Source organism: Dendropsophus ebraccatus, chromosome 2, assembly GCF_027789765.1.
Source record: "Dendropsophus ebraccatus isolate aDenEbr1 chromosome 2, aDenEbr1.pat, whole genome shotgun sequence".
In the NCBI taxonomy this organism is placed as follows: domain Eukaryota; kingdom Metazoa; phylum Chordata; class Amphibia; order Anura; family Hylidae; genus Dendropsophus; species Dendropsophus ebraccatus.
Window position 1 is genome coordinate 72,062,695 of NC_091455.1, and position 21,537 is coordinate 72,084,231.

General features: G+C 41.5%; 1 protein-coding gene across 4 annotated transcripts in view; it reads left to right on the top strand.

Moving 5' to 3' along the window:
* Positions 1-1,323: 1,323 nt before the first annotated feature.
* The window catches only part of PTPRM (protein tyrosine phosphatase receptor type M), a 597,029-nt gene continuing 576,815 nt past the window's right edge, over positions 1,324-21,537 (top strand). For 3 of the 4 annotated variants that reach the window (XM_069957755.1, XM_069957756.1, XM_069957757.1), the window contains exon 1: positions 1,324-1,835. In XM_069957755.1, the coding sequence (XP_069813856.1) occupies positions 1,760-1,835 (76 nt within the window). In that variant the 5' untranslated portion in view covers positions 1,324-1,759. The remainder of the gene's footprint in view (positions 1,836-21,537) is intronic. The other variant, XM_069957758.1, reaches the window with a different exon arrangement.

Genomic DNA, 21,537 nt, shown 5'->3' on the forward strand with positions numbered 1-21,537 from the left:
GTATAGCACTGTATACTCCTGTTTGGTATAGCACTTTACACTCCTGTAATATTGTTTGGTATAGTACTGTATACTCCTGTAATATTGTTTGGTATAGCACTGTATACTCCTGTTTGGTATAACACTGTATACTCCTGTTTGATATAGCACTGTATACTCCTGTAATATTGTTTGGTATAGTACTGTATACTCCTGTTTGGTATAGCACTGTATACTCCTGTTGGGTATAGTTATGTATACTCCTGTTGGGTATAGCACTGTATACTGCTGTATACTCCTGTTGGGTATAGTTCTGTATACTCCTGTTAGGTATAGCACTGTATACTCCTGTATACTCCTGTTGGGTATAGCACTGTATAAGCACTGTATACTCCTGTTTGGTATAGCACTGTATACTCCTGTTGGGTATAGCACTGTATACTCCTGTATACTCCTGTTAGGTATAGCACTGTATACTCCTGTATATTCCTGTTTGGTATAGCACTGTATATTCCTGTTAGGTATAGCACTGTATACTCCTGTAGACTCCTGTTGGGTATAACACTGTATACTCCTGTAAGGTATAGCACTGTTTACTCCTGTTGGGTATAGCACTGTATACTCCTGTTGGGTATAGCACTGTATACTCCTGTTGGGTATAGCACTGTAAACTCCTGTATACTCCTGTTAGGTATAGCACTGTATACTCCTGTAGACTCCTGTTGGGTATAGCACTGTATACTCCTGTTAGGTATAGCACTGTATACTCCTGTAGACTCCTGTTGGGTATAGCACTGTATACTCCTGTTGGGTATAGCACTATATACTCCTGTAAGGTATAGCACTGTATACTCCTGTATACTCCTATTGGGTATAGCACTGTATACTCCTGTAGACTCCTGTTGGGTATAGCACTGTATACTCCTGTAGACTCCTGTTGGGTATAGCACTGTATACTCCTGTAGACTCCTGTTGGGTATAGCACTGTATACTCCTGTTGGGTATAGCACTATATACTCCTGTAAGGTATAGCACTGTATACTCCTGTATACTCCTATTGGGTATAGCACTGTATACTCCTGTAGACTCCTGTTGGGTATAGCACTGTATACTCCTGTTGGGTATAGCACTATATACTCCTGTAAGGTATAGCACTGTATACTCCTGTATACTCCTATTGGGTATAGCACTGTATACTCCTGTTCCATCAGACATGCAGTCACTACATTGGGGAGTTACAGGTCACATAACTCTACGTCTTATATGAAGAACCTCAGAATTGAGGGGCACTTTAAGGCAGACGTGGTAGAACTCCCGCCGACCCCCGGGCTCCGGCAGGCAGCTGTGTGACAGTCCGCGCTCCCCACCCTGCAGCCGGTGCCGCTTCCCGGCTATACCGCGGCCGCTCCGCTAGAGTCCAGCGCCGGGGGAGAGCCGTGACGTCACCGCCTTGTGCAGCCGCCGCCAGAGTTCCCAATCTATGAGGTGTAGTGAGGGGCGGCGCTGGCAGTGCCCAAGACGAGCTGCGGCAGGACACACGATACTACTACAGACAGGAGCGGGCACGGCGCCACTCACACTACTCCACACTCCGTGCCACTCACACTCCACACCCACCCGCGGGACTAGCGGAACCAGGAGCGCACAAACTTGTGTGTGGCGCAGCGGACAGCGGACGGCGGACGGCTCAGCGCCACTTTCGCTCTTTCTCGGTGGTTCCCGGCTGCGGTGACTGAGGAGACTTACCGCTCAGCCTGGCTTGTGGAGTCCTGGAGCCGCCATGGGGAAAGTGTTTACAAGTTGCCTGCTGACTTTGGCTGGACTTCTGCCCGCCGTGGCGTTCGGACCGTACTCCGGTGAGTGGGGCAGCGGCCGGTGCCGGGCACTGCAGGGAGCGGGCAGGGGCATAGCCCGGGGAGATGGGCGCCGTGCCATGTGCGGAGTTACGGGAAGTTTACATGTAGCACCGGGCTCAGCCCCGCAGCCGGGCTCTCTCCGGGAAATGTCTATTTAACCATATGCGTGCCGCTTCTTCTGCACCACAGCACACACAGCTGGCTCCATCCCTGTGCAGTCACAGCCAGGCCGGAGAACCGAGCAAGTAACGGTACCGCCACCCTCCGCACCGCGGTGTGTACCGAGCCTGCGGTCTGCACCGCTGCATGGAAGCAGGCACGGGGGGCAGCGGGGACCGGGGTGCAGGGGAGACCGGGGGCAGCGGGGACCGAGGGCAGGGGAGACCGGGGGGCAGGGGAGACCGGGGGCAGCGGGGACCGGGGTGCAGGGGAGACCGGGGGCAGCGGGGACCGGGGGGCAGGGGTCCGGCTCTCAGCCCTGTCCGTGCTGCCCCTATGGCTGTCATCTCTGTGTGCGGAGACCGGGAGACCTGACATGTATAGGAGTACACGTACAGGGATCGGGACAAGTAACATATATACCACATGTGTCAGAAGAAGTGACATATATACTACATACTGTATATATTACATGTATCAGGGACTGGGAGAAGTATCATACTGTATATACAGGGACTGGGAGAAGTATCATACTGTATATACAGGGACTGGAAGAAGTAACATACTGTATATACTACATGTATCAGGGACTGGGAGAAGTAACATACTGTATATACAGGGACTGGAAGAAGTAACATACTGTATATACTACATGTATCAGGGACTGGGAGAAGTAACATACTGTATATACAGGGACTGGGAGAAGTATCATACTGTATATACTACATGTATCAGGGACTGGGAGAAGTAGCATACTGTATATTTTACATGTAGAGAAGTAACACACTATATACCACATGTATCCTAGGACTATAGGACTCACATACTACACTTACATACTACATGAAAGGCCGACCCTATCCCTGATGCTAAGGACCAGACACCCTCTGTAACTCTCATAGGGGTGCTGTCCCTGTATATAGATCAGTACCGGACAGGTAGTTCATCATTTACACAACTTTCACCTGCTGTCTGTTCATACAGTACATAGACACCTATAGGAGACAATTGTGACATAGTCCCCATATTCTTCAAAAATGTTTTGTAACTTTCTCCATATACATGTGAGTTCCATCAGTCAGGTACTACCTAGCCATGCTTATAAAAGCTTAGGAACTAACAGATGACCATGACAAGTGGACTAGTAACACATGATGTAGGTGACTGTGATGCCAGGGGTGGTAGGTTACATGAACTTAGCTAGTAGTCCAACGCCCAACACTTCCTATACAGTGTCTGGCAGTCATCAGACTCACAGCCTAACTGAACTTTTCCAGAATTTCATATAGTGGGCACAGGCAACTTTGAGTATATAGTAACTCTTCCTCTGGTGTTGAACTACAATACCCATCATGGCTCAGCATGCTACTGTTGCTGTTAGCAGGGACCTTTAGAAGATAGTTTCCTCTTAGTTATATGGCACCTCTCAGTAACTTTTCTACAGGATATATATTGTTATATATAAGTATTAGTATGTATTGCTGGCAGTGATCTCCCCAGTGCACTGTACTGATCTGTCTTTCATAAGTCTCATAGCGTGCGGTAGTTATATGGCACCTCTCAGTAACTTTTCTATAGGATATATACATTGTTATATATAAGTATCAGTGTGTAGTGCTGGCAGTGATCTCCCCAGTGCACTGCACTGATCAGACTTTCATCAGTCCCATAGTGTGCTCTTAGTTATATGGCACCTGTCAGTAACTTTTCTATGGGATATATACTGTGCAGAGTTTACATTATTTTATAAATGAAGATCACTGCGAGGGTTGGTGCAGGTAGTGATCTCCCCAGTGCACTATCTATCTATCTATCTATCTATCTATCTATCTATCTATCTATCTATCTATCTATCTATCTATCATCAGTCTGATGGCTTACTTCTAGTTATATGGCACATGCCAGTAACTTCTCTATGGGATAAATGCTGTGCAGAGTTCACATTATGTTATATATAAAGAATTAAAGATGACAGTGAGGCTTGGTACAGGTAGTGATCTCCCCAGTGCACTACACCAATCTATGTATCCATCATCTGTCTGATGGCTTACTCCTAGTTATATGGCACATGTCATATGCTGTGCAGAGTTTACTGTATGTTATATGTAAGTATCTGTGTGAAGCACAGTGCAGGCGGTGATCTCTCCAGTGTAGTGCACTGATCTACAGGCTGGATTATTATCTGCTCCCGCAGCTTGTTCTCATCATTTCCCTTTTCCTCTTTCATTTCATCCACTTCTCAGTCTCCTTATTCTCCACCCTATTTCCTCTGTTCTCTTATCTTCCCAGCTGCTTTCCTGCACCCCCTCCATTAAAGTAAACAGGGTAATTTCCTCTTGGACTTGTCATGTCCTGCTTAGACACCAGAGTCCCAGAAAACAATGCCGTACGAGCTTTGCAGGCGAGCGGGAAGAACCAGGTGCATTGCCGGGGAGACGTGACTATGCTGTCAGTGGAGGCACCAGCATGAATACTGCCAGTGTCACATAATAACAACCTCTGCTAAGTTTTCTGAGCTGCCTTGTGCTGCTGAATGGCTGGCTGCTTGGGTGCATGTCATTCCATCTAAGCAATTCCTAGTACAGCTTTAGAACTCCATCAGAGACTTAATAATCCATAGAATGTAGCTGGGGAGACACCATGTCCTTTTAATCAATCACATTGTAATAGCACTGACTTGTTATTAACCTACTGGGCACTAATTCTAAGGCAAATACAAAAACCTTTCTGGCACACAACCATTTACTTGAAATATTAAGGATAATATTAAGGTAATGGCTCGCTGTAAATGCAGTTTGTTAAACTTATTTTCTGAAGCTGCTGTGTCTTCCTGTTCAGATCTGATTCACCCTTTAGTTCACCTTTAGGTTGTTTAAAATAGAATATTGTCATTTGTAACCATTTCTTTAAGCAATAATTTAGATCCATCAGCAGGAAATTACATGACATTACTATAACATTGCAGTTATGGATGCAACAAGCCAGTGACCCCAAGGATATTGTATTATAGTTAGTGGCATCACTCATCATACTACTAAGGTGTCCTATAACCTGCACTATGTTCTCTCCTGGGAAAGTATGTTTACAAGCGTTCTTCAAGTAACCGGTGATATGTCCTATGTAAGATATAAAGTCATGCACTTTACTAATCTTTAATTGCTATATGTAATGGAAGATTGTCTCCTGGACCTAATATTAGGGAGCACAGCTACATACAGTAGCACCACCGTGTGACTGCACACCCCAAGAATGGGGGCATTGCCATGATTGATATTACAGACTGAGGCTGGGTTCACACTATGTATATTTCAGTCAGTATATGTATATTTCAGTCAGTATATTTCAGTCAGTATTGCAACCAAAACCAGGAGTGGATTAAAAACACAGAAAGGATCTGTTCACACAATATTGAAATTGAGTGGATGGCCGCCATTTAATGGCAAATATTTGCTGTTATTTTAGAACAACGGCCGTTGTATTGAAATAATGGCAGTTATTTACCGTTATATGGCGGCCATCCACTCAATTTCAACATTGTGTGAACAGAGCCTTTCTGTGTTTTTAATCCACTCCTGGTTTTGTTTGCAATACTGACTGAAATATACGTAGTGTGAATGCAGCCTTAGGTAGATATAGTCCAGCATATGCCTAATATTGAGTTAAATTACCAATAAGTATATATTTTGTTACAATAGAAACCAACGCTCCACTGCACTTTTGTATGTGTTGTATGAAGTTTGTATGTGTTGTATGAAGTCTGGTGTGTTTACACTGAATGTGATAATAGCTGCCGATTAGAGAAATGTGATGCCTATAGCGATTCCGTCGAGTTGGAGAAAAATGTAGCCTTCACTAAGTCACCCTGCCATTGTACTTTTCAATAAGCTTCTGTTTTCTTCACAAGGAAAGGAGGAAACAGTTGCTATTGTTATCCGTATTGTTTACCTATGATGTAGACTTTTCCCTTAGTATTAACAAATAGCTAACAATTTCCTGTGTTTGAGTTGTATCCTGATATTTTACAGCATGGATGGATTTTGTTACACAGCCCAATGTTTACACCTTTGCCAATACAGAATATACATCATCTATTAAAATATCAATTCAAATGTATAATTTATGGAAGTTTACTTCCCCAAATAGCTAATGTAACTTTTGCTTAAAAACAGTGAGAAAAAGTTGGGCGTCTGTCAATATTGACGACCGCAAATGATGATCATGATCAGTATTAGAGGACGTAATTATTGTTAGACGAACGTCTTTCCTCGGTGTAGAGGGGACATAGTCTAAAGCAAATATCAGAACCACCTAAGATTGCATTGAAAAAGTGGTCTTCAATGAGCATTATGCATAATAAATGGCAGATTGAAAATGGCTTTACACATAGCATTGTCTGAATAGGGGAGTGCTGTTCTCAAAGAGGTTGTCCCACTATACGTTTATTATAATAGGAAGCTGGCTTAGAAATAATTGTATAAATAGCAATAACTTTATATAGTCAATGTATCCTCATACATGTGTTCGCATGCTGTGGTAATATTGCATTTATTGTTGCACTTTCCAAGATCAACATTTACCCCAGCATGTGAACCAAGCCTAAGAGAGCACTGATAATTACATGGCTAGGGAGAATTCTTTAATTTGCTAACATTTTCACAGCAAAATGATAGACAAGTGAACTCCATATTTATATGGAACTCTCCTGCTTATATCTCATTTTATTCTTCTATTCTCTTCTTTTTGAAAGGCTCCAGAGGTGCAGGTTCACTTTAAGGATCAATTTCCAGGTAGCAGTGGAAGTGTCCCTTAGATTCTCAGCGTCTTTATTGTTACATCAGATGGAGGATGGGGTGTATGGAAAGCTCAGAGTTGTAATGGGATGAAGACGCTATAGTAGCTATAATGCAGATATAGTCAAAGTGCAAAGAAATAGTTTACATTCATCTTTGTGTCCTTGGTACTGATAATAGGTGGTTGTGACAACTATACCTTTTACACATCAATCATATGAGCGCTAAATATCTTTCTGCCAAACTACGGGTCAGTGCAGGATGACAGAATTTCACATAGCAGTAGAGCCCACTTGTTTTTTCAGCCAGTAATATAGTTCTGAGCAAGACGTTACCTCTCATTGTGCTATAAGATGAGAAACATACCAGCCCTGTGTCTATATTCCCTCCCTTTTATCCTCACGTCTTTCCCCTGCCTGCAGTGAATTGCACTGCTTTATAATAGCCTGTGAGCCCCTGAACTACATTTTGTGAAACTCCAAAGTTTCCCTCTTTCATAATAGTCTGTCTGTGAATACATGGCAGAGATACTGTGTGCAGCGTTCCAATTTTCCATTGCATTGAGAGGGAAGGCTCCATCAGACATTCTTTACAGGCTGAAGGAAGCCAGATTGTAACATTTCAAAAGAAAAGAAAACTTGGTATGTAATATCCTAAGTCACTACTGCTCAGGGCTCAGGGCCTGTAATACTTTGTCCTATTTATAATTACTCAGTGCAGAACTAGATCAAGTTGTTTACTGGGCAGAAAATTCACTGTTGTATGTACAAGACTTCCAGTAGTAGAAAGTGATGATGTGGTCTCCATAATTGTTGTCGGGCAGCTCCATACTGTGCAGACCATGTACCTCCGCTGGCTGCCTGTGTGGGATGCCATGTAATTGGATGTAATTCTAATTCTATGATGTAAGGGGATTAGTTGTGTGCACTCTACATCCTGTAGTTTTTAGCTGTGGAGAGGAGAAGAACTAGTATGGCCCAAGTAAAAGCCATTTCTACAATCATCCAAGTGGACAGGAATATTATCAGGGTGTCTGTTCCTTTATGTAAGCTAACCATAGGTCATCAGTATTGCATTTACATATTGCTGAGGGAAAAGCTTTATAACTTTTTCAAATGTGCATTTGCAAAGAAGAAGATGTAAAAGTAACAGTTCACTTATCTCATTGTAAATCCTTTAGGGCAACTTCACACACAACGGATCGCAGTGGAAATCTCGAGATTCGTTACGATCCAAGGTCCTGTCAGTTCCTGTGTGAATACAATGTTGCAGAGATCTTTCAGACCAGTGCGATTATGTAAATCACCCGCCCCATTAACCCACACGCTGCCTGCACATACATCACCTGTTCTTAGGGCCCTATTCCACTGGACGATTATCGTTCAGATTATCGTTAAATCGTTCGAATCTAAACGATAATCGTTCGGTTGAAATGCAGTTAACGATTAACGACCGAACGAGAAATCGTTGATCGCTTTATAAGACCTGGACCTATTTTTATCGTTGCTCGTTCGCAAATCGTTCGCGTTGAATAAGACATCGTTCGGTCGTTCGCAATAGATACGAATGCAATAGCGAATAAATAGCGAAGAAAAAACGATCGCAATTACGATCATAAGTAACGATTATCGTTCAATGGAAATGAGTGAACGTTTTCAGGTCTTTCGCAATAGTGGTCGTTTGCGATCGTTAATCGTTAATGATATGCAAACGATAATCGTCCAGTGGAATAGGGCCCTTACTGTTGCTTGCTACACGGGGTCCTGGCTTCCTGCTCTCCTGCCCAGCCAATCAGTGGCTGCTGCTGAGCAGGAGAGCAGGAAGCCGAGAGCCCATGCAGCAAGCTGGATTGAGGGCGGGTAATGTATGTGCCGGCAGCATGTGGGTTAAGGGTGCGGGTGATTTACATACTCGCAGTGGTCTGAAAGATCGGCTGCAAGTATGTATTCACAAAGGAACTGACAGGGCCTTGGAAGCCAGTAATGATCTGCTCCATATATAGAGGTCAGCAGCAATCTGCACTTACATGCCTAATGGTTAGCTAATCCAAACATTACTATTAAGAACATTATACTTATTGGTGACATTACAAAGTTAGGCTGGTCTGTCTTTGTTTTCTTGCTACATGTGAGCTGAGTTTGAAGTTAAGCTGGCCATAAGATCAATCTTCCAAGGTATAGATTGTACAAAAACTGTAATGTTTAATAGCAGATTGCTGTGATGATAGATGGCAAGTGATTGGCTAGATTATACCTGTAATGCCAAACACTTAAGCCAGATAAGCCTGCCATTGTCCATAGCAAAGGATAGTTTGGTTGGCAGAAATTGCCAATATAGCCATAACATTAAAAGCATTATTGCATAAGCTATCCTGATGCTGCCACAATAGCTCTTGTCAGAACATAGACCACAAGACCTCTTAAGGTATTGTCCAATGTGACCTTCATAGACAGGACATGTTTTATTAGCACATCTCACAGATGCTTGTTTAGATCAAAGGGGAACTCCAGGTAGAGGTTAAAAAATCAAACTTCTGCAAAAGCATAAAGCATTACTTACCTATCTATTCCAGTTTTGAAACTACCAAAAATCATTTTGTTTTGGGGGGTTTGTTCTGTTTTGTGTTTCTGCACTTCATGGTTTATCAGTTGTACACAGTACTACAGGTTTTAGAATGCAAGGCTTTCCCTCAGCTGTTCATCACAGTCATCCACCCTGCCTATTCCCCATCCAAAGCTGTCGCAGAACATCTAGGCTGTGTTCACACATTGCAGTTTCATTGTGTTACTGAATTATTTGCAGCAATTTGATTTCATTGTGGTCCCACCCACCCACACAGCACACTGTATTCTCTACCTGTAACACCACACAGCACACTGTATGCTCTACCTGTAACACCACACAGCACACTGTATTCTCTACCTGTAACACCACACAGCACGCTGTATTCTCTACCTGTAACACCACACAGCACATTGTATTCTCTACCTGTAACACCACACAGCACACTGTATTCTCTACCTGTAACACCACACAGCACGCTGTATTCTCTACCTGTAACACCACACAGCACGCTGTATTCTCTAGCTGTAACACCACACCGCACGCTGTATTTTCTACCTGTAACACCACACAGCACTGTATTCTCTACCTGTAACACCACACAGCACGCTGTATTCTCTACCTGTAACACCACACAGCACGCTGTATTCTCTACCTGTAACACCACACAGCACGCTGTATTCTCTAACTGTAACACCACACAGCACACTGTATTCTCTACCTGTAACACCACACAGCACGCTGTATTCTCTACCTGTAACACCACACAGCACGCTGTATTCTCTACCTGTAACACCACACAGCACATTGTATTCTCTACCTGTAACACCACACAGCACACTGTATTCTCTACCTGTAACACCACACAGCACGCTGTATTCTCTACCTGTAACACCACACAGCACGCTGTATTCTCTAGCTGTAACACCACACCGCACGCTGTATTTTCTACCTGTAACACCACACAGCACTGTATTCTCTACCTGTAACACCACACAGCACGCTGTATTCTCTACCTGTAACACCACACAGCACGCTGTATTCTCTACCTGTAACACCACACAGCACGCTGTATTCTCTAACTGTAACACCACACAGCACACTGTATTCTCTACCTGTAACACCACACAGCTCTACCTGTAACACCACATAGTACACTGTATTCTCTACCTGTAACACCACACAGCACACTGTATTCTCTACCTGTAACACCACACAGCACACTGTATTCTCTACCTGTAACACCACACAGCACACTGTATTCTCTGCCTGTAACACCACACAGCACGCTGTATTCTCTACCTGTAACACCACACAGCTCTGCCTGTAACACCACATAGTACACTGTATTCTCTACCTGTAACACCACACAGCACTATATTCTCTACCTGTAACACCACACAGCACACTGTATTCTCTACCTGTAATGCTGATATTGGAATAAAGTAAAGAACTTTTTGATTTTTTTTTTCCCATTTCCATGCATATATTATGATCAAGCATCTGTTATCTTTGAAGTTGAGCTCCACAATAAGGCTCTGATCCTCTCTGCCGTTTAGCATCATTTACTTGTGTATAACCCATGTTTATACGGCACTGAGCACTTTCGGAGCAGTTGCCTGTTTGAGCCTATGCTACCCATCTCACTGTGTCAGTTCATCTTGATTGCCATAAAACATCATGTAATGTAGCTTTTTAATATTTTTGATTATGAGTTGTGTTATTGATAAATAAAGATTTCTTGTTATTATATTTGGTCCTTTTTTTGTATATAAAATTTACTTGTGTTAGTGCATCATTTTTGTGAATACGCTGCAGTACTGCAATGACACTCCAACATGTGTGAACATGTTTACTGCACACTTCTGTACAATTAGAGAAATCAGTGCAACACCTGCTTCTGGCTGGTGAGGGATGGTGAATCACTCAGGGGATCGGGGAATTCAGCCAAGCCTACTGGGAGATCACACCCTGCCCCCTGTCTGCATCATCAGCCTGATCTCAGCAAACACACACAATGTGAGACAGAGGCATGGAAGATTTGTCTCCTAAGGGGGGATAGCAGAAGGAGCAGGCAATGTGGATTTGCACAGATGCCATTTTTTTCACTTCCTGGATTTCTATCAGCTACCAGTGTGACAGAACCATACAGATAAGATAATACATTGTATAGACACATATATTTAACTTTTAATGTACTTTTAATAGAAAGCAGGTGACACAAACACACAATTCATCAGACCAGGCCGCCATTTTTCATAGATCCATTATCCAGCTCTGGTGCTCACATACTTATTGTAGACAACAGTGGGTAGTATGGGTCAGCATGGGCACTGTGACCGCTCTGCAGCAAATGTTCTGGCTTTCTTTTATAGCCCGTTAACTTCAGAAGTTTAGCCTTAAGTAGCACAACCAGACAGCTCTGCTGTGTCATGCTGTTAGGTAGACAGCACTGCACGGTGAAACTACCCCACTACTGCAACCCAGTTGTGGAACAATTTAGTAATTTTAGGAGTCACTTAGTTCCATACTTTTGCATGTTTCCTGCCTTCACAACACCAACCTAAAGAATGGATTGTTAACTTGCTGCCAAATATATATCCTCCCCTCACAGACGCCATTGTCACAAGATAATTTTACTCATGACCTCTGTCACTGGGTAATGTTATGTTGTGTTCTGGTGTGCTCATGAGTTGTGAGGTCTGTAAAAAAGAAGAGAATTCTAGGAAGTACATTTTTTTCAGTTTTGAATCTGTAAATTTTTTTTAAATTTTTATTATATACAAATGCGTTTATTTATGGTATGGTTGCTTTGTGGATTTTTGTAGCTAGTGATTGATAATTAATTGGATTTAAGATGGTGAGGTAGTTCCAGCACTTCTGAACATGCGATATAAAAAGTAACTTTTATTTTATCCGTGCACTGAAATATAAAATATAACCAATGTGTTTAATGCCTTAAATTATGGTCACATACAAAGATGCAAGATTAAAAAAGAAAGAGTAAAAAATCAGAGATTTGCACGTCATTTTTAGCAACTGCTATGACTGATTGATTAGACTCTGAATGAGTCACTCCACGTTCACATAAACTGGTCACATGACTAGAAAAAGGTGAAGTGTCACAAATTTGTTTACATTATCAATATAACACTTGAAAAATGCACTCAGCTCCTGAGTGTAGGAGGCGCTGTTTCCAGTTTCTTCCTAGTTAAGGCTGCTTTACTTATCTCCTTTACTATATCTTTATAAATCCTTTCAGACTCTTTTCATTGGAGAATAAACGTTTTTGTATATATGTGTGTATATATATATACAGTATGTTCTATGTTCCAGTTATATGAACGGTACCATGTATCTCCTTGACCTAACAGCTATCTAACAGCGTGAACAGTTTTGAAGGTTAATTGCTGTTGACAGACAGGCCCAACATCTGCTGTAAGCGCGTGCTGATCTGCTAGATCGACACTTTGTTACCAAGCCTACTACAAGAGCTGCAAGAGCGGCACAAGTATCGTTAGCAATGTCCATGCAGTCCTTATACAGAAAGTATGCTTTAAGTATATACTTACCTCTTCATGGTCCCCGGTGTCCTAATGCCTGTTCCCTGCTTACCACTGTTGAAGCCTCTGAATGCGCCTGTACAGTGACAGACCACTCAGCCAATCACTGGGCAAGACAGAATAGTGCTGCAACCAGTGATTGGCTGAGTGGCCTGTTAGTTCAGAGATGGCTTCAGAAACTTCAGCAGTGGCTGTGGTGAGCGGGGAAAAGGCAGCAGGAAACTGAGGAGCAGGGAGAAGTAATTATAATGTTGATTATTTTATCTACACTGTTATCAGACATCGGCCGTGCGTCACTATTACACATAGCGATGCTTGGCTGACGGACAGTGGTTTTTAAACTTGCCAAAAGACAACAATCAGTCAATGATAGGCTCATTGTCTTTATTACATGGAGTTATATCCACCCTTAGAGCAGCTCAAGTTTAACAAATTGCTCATAAAATCTATAATATCAAGCAACAATGGAGAAAAATAAACTACAAAGTCTCTTGACTATAGTGAGTTCTAAGCCATCTCAAACTGCTCGGATGGCTACATAACTATGCATGCTTTAAGACTATCCATAACTTTATTGTAATTGTCCAGGGCTGCAAGCACTTGAAAAAATGCTTTTTATTCCAGTCTAATGTGTCTGAAGGGCCTTAACCACGCCTATATGACAAATCAGAACATTTTTTAGGTGTTTGGAGCCCCGGACAATTACAATAAAGGTATCACTGCTTATGCTGCTATGTTGCTAGTTTGGGATGTCTTTCCTAGCTGACCTTCCCCTTTAATAGTTTCACCCTAGCTGCTGAAGGCTTAAATGGCACACATTCACGATAAAAGCTTGTATGTCAGACCAATAGTACTGTAAAACTAGTTGTTGACTTTCATGGTCAGGGAATGGGACAAAGAGCCTCAGTAGCTGCCCATTGTATTAATTTCCTGTGGAAAGAAGCTAAGTATAAAGCATATTTAACATTCATCCATTGTAAGTAATGTTACCCTGTCCTTTATATTAATTACAGCTTTGTTGCTGCTTTTCTTGAAGGGATCGGATATGTAGTAGTAGCCAGAAGAGTTGTTATAACAGCCCCATTCTGGTACAGTAGAGAAGATAATCCCGGCACTCCCAAAGTAAAGTACGACTTATTTATTCTGTGAAAAACATCATAGGGTACAGAAGGACGCGTTTCGGTGTATAGCCTTCATCAGCTGATGAAGGTTATACGCCGAAATGCGCTCTCCTGTACCCTATCATGTTTTGCACAGAATAAATAAGCAATACTTTACTTGGTGAGTGCTGGAATTTTCTTCTCTACTCCGTTTGGGACACCATCCCACCACGAGCACCACCACTACAGCAATGCTGTCTCCACCACTACCCCATACTAGTACAGAGCAGGAATCCTGATGACAGGTACTATCTTGGATACTGTAATGGGCATTCTTGCCTTTCAATGAAAACTCTGAAAACCAGTTTTGCATTTTCTAAAAGAAAAACAAAAACTTGAAAAAAAGTTGAGTGTTTTGTCAAAAAGTATGTATTCTTTATCATTTCTTTATAAGGAGTCATAGTGCCATTTTTAAGGCAGATCATGGAGCTCAATCCATTGTAATAACAGATTACAGATTTTTTTCTAGTAGTAATAGTAATAGTAGTAATCCTTTTGGTTTTTTTTGTAGTAAATATCCCAGTCATTACCACATTTAGAATTGTATTAATCCCAATGTAGCAGCAATTAATCTGTTTAGTATTAAGCTGGCTTCTGAGCCTTCAGCAACTACTATTCACATACAAGTATACAAGGCTCCAGTTGTGCCGTAGATTAAAGGGGTTTTCCGGTGTTATTCAACTTTTAATATATTACTGCTGTTATGTAGAAAACAATAAAAAGACTATGCTTACCTCTCCACGCTCCCCCGATGTCCTGTTGCGGTGTCATCTGTGTACCCCACAGACTCCAGCCGTCACTGCTTTCAAGACTAAAGCCACTAAAGGCCCTAAAGCTTGCTTGCTCCTTATTCCCTGCTCGCTGCTGGTGCTATTACATGCGCCAATGGTGAGTGGGTAAGGGGAGGGGGGGAACACAGAAATGGATATACCTATGCAGTGGAGGGTCTGGGCCCGCCACCAGTGCAACAGAAGACCACATTATCATATGTATAAAATGGTGGTAAAAATATCAGGAGATTAGATTGAGAAGGAAGCCTTAATTTACCTTTTAGAAACAGTGTGGATGCTCCGGAGATTTACAGATTGCCGGTACACAGCCCAGGCTTGCTCTCTTTCTTCTACACATAGCTCCAACTCAGTTCTGTTCCCACATCCTGTGTTAAGTCCTGGTTTCTCTTTTAATAGATACAGACTGAGCCCAAAAGACAGCAAGCAGCATGTTACTAGATAGTAATACACTTAGTTGCCAAGATGTCAATGTTTGTGAATATGCAGTGTGCTCGCAATATAACTCAGATTTTTCCTCCCTATACAAAGAAATCAGGAAAATTTAACAATAAGACAAATCAGGACAAATGTTTTTTGAAGTGACAATCCTCGTTAAAAACTTAAAACATCAGGATTCCGTTTTTGTTCGTTCCGGTTTTGTTGTTGTGTGTGCTCTTCTTAACAAAAAATAAAACACGTAAAACCTGTATATTACAACAATTCCTGTATGTCCAAAATGTATTTAACCCCATTTAAATGATTCTGAGTTACAGAGCACTGAACCTTGTAACACACAGATAAATTGCAGTCTCGGCTGAAAAGCTTAGCCTGCTGTGATCTGTCGCTGATCACTAGGTGTAGCTGCATCTCCAAATCCACTAAATACTGTACAGGATGAAAGCACTGGGCTGCTGAGCGCTTCTGACTGATACTCGCAGCTGCTGAGGTTGAACTTGGTTCTATCATTCCCTGCACACCGATCAGGTAGATAATACACTGTACTGAAAGTCTTGGACAATATTCATTATAAATAAAATGGGTAAAATGCACACAATGCTAGAAATTGTGGCATACTATATTGAAGAGAGGTTTAAGTTCTGTTAATATCAAAGCTCTTATTACTGTTATAGCAGTAAAAAATAATGGTGTGACATATCTGCTGTTAGATGGACATCGACAGCGCTCAGTGGGCACCACTAACTTATAATGGGGTCTGTCAGAGGGGTCTATCATTGTTATATGTTTTGGAAATCTGATGGCATTTTTCTCTGTTATGTAGGTGGTTTGTTTATCATGGGAATTAAAATGTTTTAAATGTGTCATTCTTGAAGTTCTGTCTATAAACTCTTTAACAGACTATGTAAAACCTGACAGTTCTAGTTTCAACTATGATGCAACAGTTGTGGTCCATGGAAATATATTGTGTACACATCCATGGAACTTGAGATTTATGACTGTCATGAGACGAATATATTAAGTTGGTTATCCAAGTAGTTATTGAAACCATTGTGCAACAGTATAAATTGAAGCTGTGAAGTTAGAATCTGTATGATACACCTCAGAATGTAGCAAAATATTATAAGAGGTTATGCTCTCTTCTTATCCCTAGGAAAACATTATTACTGAATGGAGACACAGTAGGGCAATATTACTTAATACAGGGATGGGGGCATTATTGCTGTATGGTGGCAGAGAGGGCATTATTACTTTATTGGGGCAAACGGGGGCATTTGCCATGGGGCCTACAGAACCTGTGGAGAGAAATGTGAATGTGAGCATTACTCAATACTAGCAGTGTGTTAATGATAATGCCCATTAAAGATTCCTTTTAAGGGTATGTTCACACTGAGTAAAATAGACGGAATTCCGCGGCGGAACTCTCCGCAGAATTCCCCCTGCCTCAGGGTGTCATAACCCGTCTATGGGAGAGCGTGCGCTCTTACGCTGCCGCGGCTCTCCGCTCAAAGAAGTGACAGGGCGATGTGAGGGAACAAGCGAACACCGACCTGTCAGGGAAGCGCTTACTTGCTCCTTGTTCCCCACTCGCTACCAGCACCATTACATGCGCCGGCAGCGAGCGGGTAAGAGCAGAGGGGCTACAGGGAACTGTGAGGGGGCTGCCCGGGTGATCGCTAAATTGTCCGGGCAGCCCATAGAAAATAGCGGCGGTATGCTGCTGCCACTTCTACTACACGGAGCAAGGGCAGCATATCACTGCTATCCTGGTAATTTATTTGTCACTGTTACGCACAGCCCTATTTTGTATTTGTTTTATTTCAGTGTTTTGGCGAGGGCTTTATAATCTCTATGGTGTTATGCATTTACACTGGTATATTATTATAATTTATTTTTCAACGCGTTGAAAGACATCGATCAGCCGACATCGTGCATGTTCGCTGATCGTTGTCTTCTATTACACAAGACGGCTATCGGCTGAATACAGACAATAATCGCTTTGTGTAACAGGGCCTTAAGCCTCTGGCCCTTATGACTATACTATACTGAGGAATAAGCAAGGAGAAGTGGCTACATAGATCTCAGTAATATAGGCTTGTTTCTTAAAAAAAAAAGAAGTCCCCAGTGAGTTTCACAACTACAGGTCACAAGCTGTTCTGAGAATGTTCTGGGCTACAAGAGAAGAGTGTTTATACAATGATCTCTCCCCTATTGCCTTTTGTTAGTGTTGATAGAAACTCAGTCATACCATTTTTTGCTCTCTATCGGTGGTATACATTGGACGCCTTTCCCAATGTATACTTCAGCGGAATATAATGATGTAAGTCACTGTATTGTTATACAGCAGCCTATGTCACCCATTTATTCTAATTTTTTTTTACTTTATACTAAAATTTACCATATTAAAAACAAAGTATTCCAAAAAGAAACCCTAATGGCAGATGCTGATGGAGAAGCTCTATGGATATAGGGATAAACAAGGCAGACACCAGGTAGGCATATATATATATATATATATATATATATATATATATAAAAATAATAATAATAAGCTTTCCTCCCTTGGTTTCCCAGACATGGATGCTCCATGTTTCCCAAGCAGTGTATGACTTCTTTTAGCTTTAGTGGGTGACTGGATCATTATGTAGAGTGCAGCTGACATATTTTCTACCATAGCAGCTGTATAACTATATAACCGTAGAAAGGCATCAGGTTTTAAAGTGTAAGGGATTACAGAGAGAAAGGATTAACACTTTATACATTGCTGTACTATGATATCTGTATTTAATATATACACATAGTACAGGAGTCAGTAGTATGCTGATGTGCAGTTCCTCGGCTCCATAGCTTTTACTTGTTCATAAGGCTGTGAAATGCTCACATACTGGCATCTTTCCTCACATTTTATAATGCATTTTGTAACTGTGATGAAATCTGAAAACAAACTTTTGGTGCAAATCCAGCAAGTGTAAGTAGGACTTGGATATTTTCAGACTTCTCATATTACAGGATGACAGATGGGGCTAATTTTAAAACCATCTTGGCAAGAAATGCAGCATCTCAAAACAGGGTATGGAGGACTTAAGACGGTACTGATGTAGACATCACTATTTATAAATATATCGTATTCCTTCAGCAGGAACTCTCTGGTTTATGAGACTTATAAGAAATATTCGAAATGACAAAATGCACATTTGGTCAGTAAAGGCCTTAATTTCTCTGCAGAGCAACTTTTCCTGTGTTTTCTTTGGCGTGTTGCCTGTGCTTTTTAATGGCACACATTGATTTGTTCCTTGCGTTTCTATCAGGCAGCGGCAACAGTATATGGTCTAGATCAGACAAATAGTTAACAAATGAAGGCCCAAGAGTTCCTTATTGAATATATGTAAATGTATGAGCACAGTACTTTTTGCTGGCTTTCATTATGAAATATTTCATATTACTCAATTCCTATCTTATTACTTTTGGTTTATAATGCCCCTTGTCTATTGATTCTGTCTTGGAAGAAGATAAGGAGAATATTGTACCTTTATGGAGCATAGTAAAATATGCAGAACTTAAAGGTCACTTTGTCTCTTTTAGTAAGCCCGGTGCTTTGTTGTTTTCTGGAGATGTTGGCGGTTCATTGTCAAAGCAATATACTCATACATCACATGTACAGCAGAGTCAGAATGATCATCTTCTGAATAGGAATCTGCCAGGCTCATATGTTTTATGCATATGAAGACATATACTTTGATTAAATCTAGAAGTCTCTCCTACAAAATCACCCTTTTCAATTTTGGAATGTGTTGTAGTAGGGACATAAAATTTGAAGCACCAGCTCTCTAAATCTAATTCATGGACCAAGAGTAGCCGGAGAAAAAAAATCTCAGGAAAATCTTCCTACTCGTATTGCAACATTGGAAGAGATTTATCAATAGTCATGTAGACTGCATTAATGTATACATTGGCAGAAATGGTGTACAATGCACCAGTTCTATCAGTAAGCACTCACAGTTTAATATAGTTGGTACAATTGTTAGACACTTTCATGTATATCTGACAAGATTACTTAGTAGACCTATAAATGTTAGTGTCCAGTGATAAAAAAAAAAATCTTAACACATGTTATAATCCCCTACTGCTGCCAATGGTGCTCGGTCCCCACAGCTAACCACTTTCTGGTCTACTCTTAATACAAGTAACTGCCCACTCCGTCAATGACTAGTGAGTCTCTTTCGCTTCATTCCCTAGGAGACTAGGAAGTGGCGAGCAGTGGGGATCAGGCATTGTCAGAATGGGTGTGGAATTGCAGCAAATGAATGCAGATTTTTGTTCTTCTTCAGTCCGACCTGGTCACAAATAAAAATAAATCAATGTAGAACTTTCTTAAAGGGGTTATCCAGCGCTAAAAAAATGGCCACTTGTGCCACACTTTTGTCTCCAGTTTAGGTGTGATTTGCAATTAAGCTCCATTTACTTCAATGTAACTGAGTTTCAAACATCACCCAATCCGGAGATTGGTGCAAAAGTGGCTACGTTTTTGTATCACTGGATAACCCCTTTAAGATCTCTATATAACAAGTCTTTCATGACTCCAACTCTCAGCACTTCCTACACAAGACTGTAATTACTGAGAAACTTGCTCAGTTTTGGACATTTTCAGACAACAGTTTTGGATAAAAATAGATTTTCCATGGATTTTAAATGATTTTCGAATCATTGGGTATCAGAGTCTTCAAATTTTATGTAATGCAAAATTACTGGGCATATCCTTTTTAAAATATCAAAATACTTGGCAATATTCAGAAGTTTAGCAGACATATATTCCCTATCCATTTAGATGTGTGGTACAAACCAAGAAAACACTGATTGCCAGTTCAAGGATTGTGATCATTACAGCTTATGGAGATATACATATTTATGAATGTTCATGCTGTAAATGATAAGGATGTTATTCAGGAGAATCTGTACCATGTAAAAGAGTGATTGTTTATTAAAGAAATCAACATTGCACAAAAGCAGCATAAAACTGCAATTAATTTTCAGCTTCATAACTAAGTGAATATGATAATCACATTGTAATTTATGCATGTGGAGGGTATAGACTTGTGAATTTCCTTGAAAAGAAAAAGGTACATACAAGCATTGCCCTTCAGGACCTGCGCCTGTATGGAGGACAGAATGTGTAAGGCCACATGTTTTTTATGCTTGTGAGTTTTTTTATTTATAATGGGATGAAGTGCACTTACTGTATAGTATATCTGTGACTGCACTAGATGGAGGATTGTAGGCCCCACCACATATAAGGCAGGAATACAGAATGGCATCCACATATAGCTCATTTTATTTTCCAAATTAAAAGTTGACCTCCTAGCTGTACTAAAGACTAGTGATGACCAAACTTGCTAAACATTTGGGTTCGTCTGATCCTGAACACTCGGCATTTCACTCCCGGCGGCTGGAGAAGTTAGATGCAGCCCTAGGGCTCCCAGGAAAACATGGATACAGCCTATGACTGACTCCAGTCAAATGTAGAGTACTCCGGTTCAGACGAACCCGAATGTTCGGTAAGTTCGCTCATCACTCCTGAAGAGTGAATACTAGAGATGAGCGAACCGGATTCGGGTTCGAGTCGATCCGAACCCGAACTTTCGATATTTGATTAGCTGGGGCTGCTGAACTTGGATAAAGCTCTAAGGTTGTCTGGAAAACATGGATACAGCCAATGACTATATCCATGATTTCAACATAGCCTTAGGGCTTTATCCAACTTCAGCAGCCACCACTAATCAAATGCCGAATGATCGGGTTGGGATGGACTCGAGCATGCCCGAGGTTCGCTCATCTCTAGAGATGAACAAACCTCAAGCACGCTTGGGCTCACCTGAACCCGAGCGTGCAGCTTTTGACTACCAGTTGCTGAAGAAGTTAGGCTAAGTTAGAAAGTTCAGGTTCGGATGGACTCGAGCATGCTCGAGGTTCGCTCATCTCTAGTGAAGAGCCATCTGTATTAGGGACATTCTGAAAATGGCAAGTTGTTGTTAAATTCAAACATAATAGCATTTTAGGAGACATATTTATTTGGGTGGGTCCACTCACCATTGTTGTTTCGTCTTACCAGGCTGAGGTTTTGTTTTGCCAGAGCTCGTTGACATATGAAAGCCGGGCTGTGATTGGTTGCTATGGGCAAATTACACCAGTTTTTGTGGGATGTCTCTGTACTGACTAGTTAATCTATGATATTCAGGGGATGGTGA